At 37.1% G+C, this 10,356-nt stretch overlaps 1 protein-coding gene across 1 annotated transcript; it reads left to right on the forward strand.

Annotated features, from left to right (window-relative positions):
* The first annotated feature begins 2,240 nt into the window (after positions 1–2,240).
* Positions 2,241–8,919, forward strand: LOC133299876 (1-aminocyclopropane-1-carboxylate oxidase homolog 1-like). Its single transcript, XM_061499374.1, has 3 exons — positions 2,241–2,782; positions 3,271–3,592; positions 8,674–8,919. Exons 1-3 carry the CDS (start codon positions 2,241–2,243, stop codon positions 8,917–8,919), a joined length of 1,110 nt encoding a protein of 369 aa, XP_061355358.1.
* Positions 8,920–10,356: the final 1,437 nt, after the last annotated feature.

Here is a 10,356-nt window from a genome sequence, read left to right on the forward strand (position 1 = left end):
TAATTCTATCATTTTACCATTTAAGGTTACATATTTGTTAATTTACTGTTTTACCTTCCGTACGTATTTTGACCTGGAACTTAGGATTTTCACTAAGCATTCCCTTTAACCCTTAATTTAACTATTAGTATGCATTTGAAATATTTCAGGTGTTATAAGAAGTCTACATAAAGGTAAACTTTTGAACCTTGAGGTTAATACCCTTATGTGTTCCACCACACCTCATTGGGATAATGGTTGTTTGATAGAGATGCATCATAGTACATGGCATGATAGAATGCATATTAAGATGATTGAGATTATAATGTAAATGACATGTATGATAGTATCTTTGGATCCAGTAGATGATGTATGTATGTATGCCATTGTAATTCCATGGACCTAGCAAAAGTTCATGTGGTATGAAGTCCAATAAACCTAGCAATAGTTTATATAGCTTGTAACCAAAGAGGCCTAGCAAAAGTCTCTTAAAGGCGATGCATGGTATGAACCATTCTTGGAGCTAGCAAAAGTCCTTGGGTTTAATTCCTTTGAAACCTAGCAAAAGTTTCATTAAAGGACCATACCAAAGCATAGGACCTAGCAAAAGTCCTATGAACAAATAATGACAGAACAACATGAGATTATGAAATGTATGATATTCTGTTACGGTATAATGTATGCTCTTGAAGTGACCTATATTTATTGAGATTTATATCTCACCATGCATTATGAGGATACATTTCAGGTACCATCACTGATGGTGAGGGAGTTTCCCAGGGCAAAAAGCCAAAGACAGCTTGATGCATGGATTATACGATTTTGTTTACTTTTGATGCATAGATAGACATGTAAATAGTTATTTTGGGAAAGTGATTATCCCTATGAGTTCCTCTTGATGAGATCTTCGAATAGACACATCACACGCTCAAATCCGACACACGGAGCTAATAGTTCAATATTGTTGGAGGTTATGGTTTGAGAGAGAAGATTTTAGAGGTGATTGAAGTATTATACCAAGAGACATCAGATTTGAAAAATTCAACAATGTTACCTCGAGTTTAGGAAAATCATAGAAATAATGCAAGCTATTGGACTTCAGCTCATATACGCTCAAATAACTATGCTTTCACCTATTGAGCTTGTATATGAATATATTATTGGACTATGTTATTAATAGGGAAATGATCTGTTTACAAACTTTTTTTACAAATTTTTGCAAATTACACTATATACTCCTGAGAGAACATAGAGTAACCTAGTGTTCTCTCGGGAGTACATAGTGTAGTTTGTAAGAGTTTGTAAACATAAAGTTTGTAAATATAACTCTCCCCTTGTTAATATATCCAACAACTATGAAATATATGGGAGGAATATGCTACTGCATCAAGTAGAACCTTAAATTATTCTCCAAATAAGTTAATAGGAATATGAGAGCAATGTGTTACGAACGAGGGGTTTGAATAGTATATTTCAAAATCTCCATCGTACCAAAAAAAGGAAATAAAATTTTATTTTTAAAAACAATTGTATCACTCTTTGGCTTTATGTTGTGCAATTTGCAATAGAAGTACTCGTCAACAACAGGCTGTACATGTGATAGAGCAAAATCCTATCAATTCTGGTTGCAATTATTCAAAATTTTATATGCTGCCGCATCTCAAGTGGAAACTAAAATAATTCAATATATTTTTTGAAGAATATTTCACAAACTAAATAGGTTGGTGGTGTAATTGAAATATTACATTATTGAAGTATATAATACCATCTTCAATGGTTTGATATACTTTTAATACATTTTTTATTGAATAAACGTTATATTAAATAATTTTGAGTCTAATTTTTATTTAATAAAAGTATGTTGAAAGAAGCGTGATTAACCTTCCAAGTGTTACATATAAGGGAAAAAGAAGTATCATTTAAAAGGACACAAGTTGTGTCCTTTTAGATAATTTACACAAAGTATGACCGGTCATACTTTGTGTAAATCTGAAAAGTTACTTTTTTTTTTCTCTCTCTTCAGTCATATCGCTGATGTGTAAAGTGAAAAAAAAGTAACTTTTCAGAATTACACAGAGTATGACCGATCATACTCTGTGTAAGTCACTAAAACGAGGACACAAATTGTGTCCTTTTAAATGACACACTAAACCCTAATTAATGCTTCTTTGTCTCTTCTAGTGTTGTAAAATATATGATGCTTTGCATATTTAGAAGGAGATTGTGACTAAAATCTTCAAACACTCCAAAGAAGAGAAAAGATGGGACATTCCAAAAACAACGAAGTTTCAGTCACAACAAAGCATGACTATGATAGAGCAAGTGAGGTCAAAGCTTTTGATGACACAAAAGATGGTGTTAAAGGACTTGCTGATGCAGGTGTCACAAAGATCCCTCGCATGTTCTACCATTCCCATCCTTTTGATGAATCTGAGAAGGACTCAGGCTTAGGAAGCACCCAACCTCCTTATGTAGATCTTGCAGGTATTGATGAAGACCCAACTAGAAGGAAAGTGGTTGTTGAGAAAATTAGAGAAGTATCTGAGACGTGGGGTTTCTTTCAAATTGTTAATCATGGAATACCAGTGAGTATTCTGGAGGAGATGAAGAATGGAGTGCTAAGCTTCTATGACCAAGACCCTAAGGTGAAAAGAGAACTATACTCACGTGATCCTATGAAGCCTTTTGCGTACTATAGCAACTTTGATCTTTATAGTTCAACTGAAGCTTATTGGAGGGATACCTTTTTCTGTTTTATGGCTCCTCATCCTCCCAAACCAGAAGACTTGCCATCAGTATGCAGGTATGTAAGATAGAATCTTAGTTTTAGGGCGCGTTGACTTTTGAAAAAAAAAAAAAAATAGACTGCTTGTTGCTTTGTGTAGAAGGATATTTTGTATCAAGAAATTCAAATCTTGAGAAGTTCAGGAACTAGGTATGTACTGAAATTTGACTCATTTATTATATAACGAGACTAATTGATCAACAGATATATATAATAATAAATAAATAAAAAATCACTCCCCAATTAAATCCGACTAACAACAGTGGGGTGAGAGCAATTCTTGTACGGAGCCTTACCCTTACAAATAATTGCACAGAGACTGTTTTCTGGATTCAAATCCATGACCTTGCAGTCACCAATGAACAGTTTTACCACTGCTGCGGTATCAAGAAATGATGAAAAGAAATTCATTATTTTCAAATCTATCAATCTTTGCATATTTTAGCAACTGATTTTCATATTGATTGAGTCTAAAGCATTAAGAAATTATTTGCATATGCATGCAGAGATATAATGCTGGAATACACAAAGCAAGTTATGAAGCTGGGAAGTTCAATGTTTGAGTTATTTTCAGAAGCCCTTGGGCTAAATTCAAATCATTTAAATGATATGGGTTGCAGTGAGGGACTTGCAGTTATTGGCCATTGTTATCCTGCATGTCCAGAACCAGAATTGACTATGGGCGCACCCAGGCATACTGATAGTGACTTTTTCACTGTGCTTCTTCAAGATCATATTGGTGGCCTCCAATTTCTTCACCAAAACAGGTGGGTTGATGTATCCCCGATACCTGCGGCTCTGGTGATCAACATTGGTGATCTTCTACAGGTGAGTTTTCATGTTTTTACTTTGTGTATTTTGTATGCATATCTATTTCACACATGCGTTAGGCGGATGCAAGTGTGAGTAACGAGTAATTTAGTTTTGTAAGATATATAGGAGTTATTTGTTATTTCACAGGCCCTATAACTGGTGCTCACACACACACAAATACACAGGCAATTCTCTAAATATACCTCTATTTCATTACTAATTTTGCCAAGCTATTTTACAAGAGTTACAGTGTGCTATTTATAAGCAATAACAAATGATTAAGAGTGATAATGACTAACATAAGAAATTTAAATATATTAATTTTCCACTAACAGATACCTAGGGACACACATGTTCACCATAAACCTTTCATTTTCTATTTTCTTTTATTTAATTTAAAACTTATCCCAACAAAACTTCATCATAAGCTTTAAATTCTTCGACCATCCTTCATCCCAATCTTCTTCTTGAAATTTTCTAACAGCAATGTTGGCAACGGCTTCGTAAATATGTCATCCACTTGATCTCGGCTTGCAACATGATTGAGCTCCACCTTTCTTTTCTTGACTTGATCCCGGAAGAAATGAAACCTGACATCAATATGCTTACTCCTCTCATGGTTGACCGGGTTCTTTGCTAACTTGATTGCAGACTTGTTGTCAACCCGGATCTTAGTTGGGCCGACTTATTCTTGCTCCAATTTACTCAATAGATTCCTTAGCCACATTGCGTGACAAACGCACCAGGATGCAGCAACGTACTCGGCTTCGCCTGTAGATAGAGTCACAATGGGTTCCTTCTTTGACACCCACGTGAATGTCGTGTTTCCCATGAAAAACACATAGCCATCCATGCTCTTCCTGTCATCAACATCTCCACACCAGTCACTATCGAAATATCCCACCAGTTTGTACTTGTCTGACTTCGAATAATGAAGTCATTGCGAGATTGTTCTTTGAACATATCTCAATATCCTCTTTGCTGCCTTCCAATGTGTGTAGCCCGGATCTTCCATGAACCGGCTTATAATCCCAACACTTAGACACAAGTCTGGCCTCGTACAAGTTAAATACCTCAAACATCCTACTAGACTCCCGTAATTACTCGGATCAACTCTTTCTCCTCCATCATACTTCAAAAGTTTTAAGCCGGGTTCCATAGGAGTTGAAACCGGATTGCAATCTATCATTTTGAACCTCTTTAGGATATCTTTTGCATAAGCTTCTTGAGATACGAAGATCCCGGATTTGTCTTGTCTGACTTCCAGACCAAGGAAGTATCTCATTAGACCGAGATCTGTCATCTCGAACTCTTTTGTCATTTTCTTCTTGAAGTCTTATATCATCGCTTCATCATTTCCCAAGAGGATTAGATCATCAACATATAAAGCAACCAGTAAAATATTACCTTCTTTCTTCTTCACATACAGGGCATGTTCATATGGACATTGCTCAAATCCGTCCTTCTTGAAATAAGAGTCAATAAGGGTATTCCAAGCCCGCAGTGCCTGCTTCAGCCCATACAAAGCCTTCTTCAGCCTTAACACTTTTCTTTCTTGTCCGACTTTCATGAAACCCGGAGGTTGTTCGAGATATACCTCCTCCTCAAGTACACCGTTTAAGAACGCCGATTTCACATCCATCTGATAGATCGGCCATCCAAGCTGGGCTGCATGTGAGATCAACAACGTGATTGTCTCCATCCTTACTACGGGTGCAAACACCTCGTCATAGTCTATTCCAGCTTTCTGCTTGTACCCCTTTGCTACTAACCGGGCTTTGAATCGCTCGGCTAACTCCCATGTCTTATTCCGCTCAATAGCTTTTATCTCTTCTTCCATGGCAGATTGCCATTTTTCATTTCGGACAGCTTCCTCAAAGCTCAAATCCTCAGAATCTGCTAACAAGCAAATGAGATGTGCTTCGTTAGTTGAGTTATACAAGTCTTGCAAGCTTCTCATTCTCGGTTATCTCTGATCTTCTTCATCATCAGAGACTTCAGGATTTGTCGGGATATGGGTTAAAGGTTGTCCGACCTCAATTGATATATTTTCGGGTTCCACATTGACCCCGAATGTACTATTCCAGTTCCATTCATCTTCTTCAGTCACTTTCACATCTCGGCTTACTAGCACCCTTTTATTGACGGGATCCAAAAACTTGTATCCCTTCGTCTTCTCATCATATCCAATAAAAACAAACTTCTTACTCTTGTCTTCAAGCTTCGTTCTGAGCTGGTCCGGTATGTGTGAATACGCAACACTAACAAAAATCTTGAAATGAGCCACTGATGGCTTTAGACCACTCCATGCTTCCTGTGGGGTTTTTTCATTCACACTTGAATACGGACATCTATTCTGCACGTACACAGCACATTGTACGACTTCTCCCCAAAACTCCTTAGGCATATTCTTAGTCTTTAACATAGAACGCACCATATCCAAGATAGTTCGGTTCTTTCTTTCAGCAACTCCGTTTTGCTGTGGTGTGTACAGCGTGGTCAGGAACCATCTTATCCCGTGTTCTTCGCAATACCTTTTACAGGCAGTTGAAATGTACTCTCCACCTCAGTCAGAACGGACCGACTTGATGTATCTCCCAATTGCATTTTCTATCATCACTTTAAACCTCTTAAATGCCTCTAGCACCTCGGACATCTCCTTCAGAAAATATACCCAAGTCTTACGATTGAGATCATTAATAAACGAAACAAAGTATCTCTTTCCATTGAAGGACCCCGGAGTTATGGGTCCACACAGGTCAGTATATATCAACTCCAGAGGCTGCTTAGCCCGGTATCTTTCCATCCTTTGGAACGGACTTCTTGTGTGCTTACCCAGCACACAGTCTTCATAGAACTTTCTTTCAGAATTTATCTTTGGAGTCCCACTACCATGTTCTTCTTCATCAGCTCGGCTAGACCACCGTAATGAAGGTGTCCAAACCGTCAATGCCACAAAGACATCTTATCCTCCACCTCGGCTTGTAGACAGCCGACCTCCACGCTCCTCAAACTCAGCTTGTACATTCTGTTTTTTTCCATCTGAACTCGGGCTATCAGACGCCCTTGTTTATCTTTCAATAGTAGAACTCGGTCTGTCATTAGAATCGAGTAACCTTTCTCCATCAACTGTCCAATGCTCAAAATGTTACTTTTAAGCTCGGGCACATAGTACACATCCCGAATTGTTCCAACCTGTCCATCCTTTTGTAGAAAGCAGACCATACCACGGCCTTTCACATCAATTTTGAGCGCGTCTCCAAAAGAGACATGTCCGGATTCTACCGTTCTCAACTCTTTGAACAAATGTTTGTAACCACACATGTGATTACTAGCACCAGTATCCAAGTACCACTCTGTTTCACTCTTCGAGCTAGTTTCACTATGTGCTAACATCAGAACTTCTCCATCTCTTATTTCTCCTTCTGTAGTGAAGTTTGAAGTCTTGTCAACTTTTCTTTCATCTCGGCAATCTTTAGCAAAATGCTCGTCTAGGCCACAATTGTAGCATCTGTCCGAGTTGCAATCTTTTGCGTAGTAACTATACTTGCCACACTTATAACATTTTATATTACTTTGATTCGACCACCGGCCTCTTCCACCTCGTCCATGTCCTCTACCTCTCCAGTTTTGTTGACTCGTCTCAGCTCTTTCTTCATGTTTCACCTCCTGACCTCAGCCACGACCACCTCGGCCATTTCCATGTCCACCTCGTCCACAACCTCTACCTCGGACATTCTGAGAGTACAACACCTTTTCATCCTTAATTGTTGCTTTTGTCTGGAGTGCTTGCTCAAGAGACTCCTCCTTCTTTTTCTTCTTGTGCTGCTCATGCGCTTCAAAAAAACCAGCTAGCTCTTCAATAGAAAGCGTAGCCAAGTCCTTAGACTTCTCAATTGTACATACCACGTTTTCGAAGTCGTCTGTCAATGACCTCAGAATCTTTTCAACAACTCTGGAGTCGGTCAACACCTCTCCATTCTGTTTCAACCGGTTCACCACGGTCTGAACCCTAGTGATGAAGTCCGACACTCCTTCGGTTTCCTTTATCTTCATCCCCTCCATCTCTCCTCGAAGAGTTTGAAGTCTGACCTGCTTCACACGGTCCGCGCCTTTGTAGACTGTCTCCAATATATCTCAGGCCTCCTTTGCCGTCGTTGCGCCTCCAATCTTTTCAAGACCACCGCTTTCTTCAACAGCTTGAAACATCATAAAGAGTGCCGCTGCATCCTTCCGTTGATTCAGGTTCTACGAACCCATTTTGCACCAACCCCCAACTGTCATAGGCTTTTAGAAGAGCCTTCATTTGGATGCTCCAGTTTTCATAGTTCACTTTTATCAGGCAGGGCACTGGCAGACTATTACTCATATTCTCCATTGGCTCAAGCTCTGATACCAATTTGTTATTTCACAGGCCCTATAACTGGTGCTCACACACATAAATACACAGGCAATTCTCTGAATATACCTCTATTTCATTACTGATTCTGCCAACCTATTTTACAAGAGTTACAGTGTGCTATTTATAAGCAATAGCAAATGATTAAGAGTGATAATGACTAACGTAGGAAATCTAAACATATTAATTGTCCACTAACAGATACCTAGGGACACACCTCTTCACCATAAACCTTTCATTTTCTATTTTTCTTTTATTTAATTTAAAACTTATCCCAACATTATTTACGTAAGAATTATATAAATGAAAATAATTTTTATATTTAATATCTTAAAATTTTGGGTTAAGATATGTAATATTGAGTTCATTTAATATGATTGATTGTTAGTTAGCCCAGTGATAAAGATTTCCTCAGTTTTGGGCTCCTAAGGTGACCAAATAAACTTCGTGTCAGGCTAATTTTCTAGAGGAAAGGTGTAATTTTGTTGGAAGATAAAGTTAATTCTCGTATGCAGTTAGTAGGACTCAAATGTGAAATTCCAAATAAAATGACATTGAAACGGGGAAAAAAACTATGCATTTCAAACAGTTGAATACCTTTGATATTGAATACCTCATTGATTCTGATAAAAAGATAATTGATGACTTGGCATTATTATTTTATTGATTAGCAAAGTAACAACTTTCCTGTAAACAGCTAGTAACAAATGACAAATTTAAGAGTGTTGAGCACAGAGTGGTGGCGAACCATGTAGGTCCACGAGTATCAGTTGCAAGTTTTTTTAGCACGTGTCTTTCTCCATCAGCAAAACGTTATGGTCCAATAAAGGATTTACTATCAGAAGATGATCCTCCAAAGTACAGGGAAACAACAGTCCATGACTATGTTGCTTACTCCGCTGCAGGACGCTTTGGTCCAACTCTTCCATATTTCAAGATATGAAATTTCATATATATATATATATATATATATATATATATATATATATTGAATGTGGTTGCAATAAACTCAACCATGCTTTAGCTCTGCTTACGTGGGAATATGAAAATAGCTTCAACTTTAATGCATTTGATGTGACACCTTAGATCTTAAAGTTTTCTGCTACATCCATAAAAAAATTTAGGTGAAGGTGAGGGTTTCGCTGGGCAATCCATTAAATTTACCAATTGTTTCTAGCATATTGAACATGACTGGCTTTAACTCAAAAAATTTCTACTGCTATGTACATCAGGTTGAATGATTCCAGAATATAGATTATTGAGTGTTGGAATTGTATGCAGTCTGATTGGGATCTCAACTTGAATTGGTCTTTCATTATTATGCTCATGTCCAGCTCCATCATCATTTCCTTTTAGTCTTTTTTGTCAAGTTCAAATTTGTTGAGGTGCTACGTCTTTGTTGTCTCCTTCTAGCTCGAAACATCCTTTTAATTTCAAGGTCGAAGTTCACTTCTTACTTTGTCGGAGAAATGCTTAAATGCTGCAATTAGCTCTTGAAATAGAAAAGAGAACAGATCAAAGAATAAGAAAGAAAAAAGATTTACATTACTCTAATAAACTTTATAGAATTATCTCCTATAATGGTGCCAAAAACTTCTTGGCATTTAAAATAACACCTTAACTAATGCAATTGCATGTTATCAACAAGTAATATAGGGATTTATGAGTTCATATATCGTTCCGATGGAGATGATTTATAAAGTGTGATATTCAAGTAAAGTAATAGGAAAAAGCTTTGATCTTTATGATTGAGTTTATAAAGTAAAATGCAAGTAAACTAAACTATGATATTACAGTGATTGATGTGAAATATAGGTCAAGACCAATTTTTCTGATATGGCAATATTGTAACGATGATATAGTAGATAATTTATTAATTCAGAATTAGTAACCGAATAAAAAATTATGTAGGAACTCTCGCTAACCTTATACAAATACTAGCACTTAACCCCCATATCTCTATGCAAGAATTAAATATTGAATTCATTGAAGATTAAGTTCTAAGGCTATGTGGTGTGAATCATCTCTCTATCCATAACTTAATCAAGTTTCTTTAACTTATTAATCCACAATACTTAAGAATTTGGATTAAAAAATTTCTTAGCCCCAGCCTCCTCAATATCATATATGTACCTCTCAGCATTTGCACATATGAATGAAATAAAGCAAACTCATTAAGTAAGGAATTAAAAACTAATGAAAACCAAGTTCAGACATCCATTACAACATTACGGCATAGGTACTTTATCACCCAACCTAAGAAATATCTAGCTCATGTTGGAAATAAAGAATGAAGAAAGAATCCATGGAAATGAAATTGAAAACTATAACACAATGCTGCATCAAAGTTCTAGTTCTAATTCTGCGCACAAGCTCTGTC

The sequence above is a fragment of the Gastrolobium bilobum genome, unplaced genomic scaffold (genome assembly GCF_033153095.1).
Source record: "Gastrolobium bilobum isolate Gb01-03AN ecotype WA unplaced genomic scaffold, APGP_CSIRO_Gbil_v1 utg27539, whole genome shotgun sequence".
In the NCBI taxonomy this organism is placed as follows: domain Eukaryota; kingdom Viridiplantae; phylum Streptophyta; class Magnoliopsida; order Fabales; family Fabaceae; genus Gastrolobium; species Gastrolobium bilobum.

Excerpts from the sequence above, each read along its gene's own strand:
- LOC133299876 (XM_061499374.1), top strand. The coding sequence starts at position 2,241 with ATGGGACATTCCAAAAACAACGAAGTTTCAGTCACAACAAAGCATGAC. Across the intron at positions 2,783-3,270 it reads GACTTGCCATCAGTATGCAG|AGATATAATGCTGGAATACA; the intron begins GTATGTAAGATA and ends ATATGCATGCAG. Across the intron at positions 3,593-8,673 it reads ACATTGGTGATCTTCTACAG|CTAGTAACAAATGACAAATT; the intron begins GTGAGTTTTCAT and ends TCCTGTAAACAG.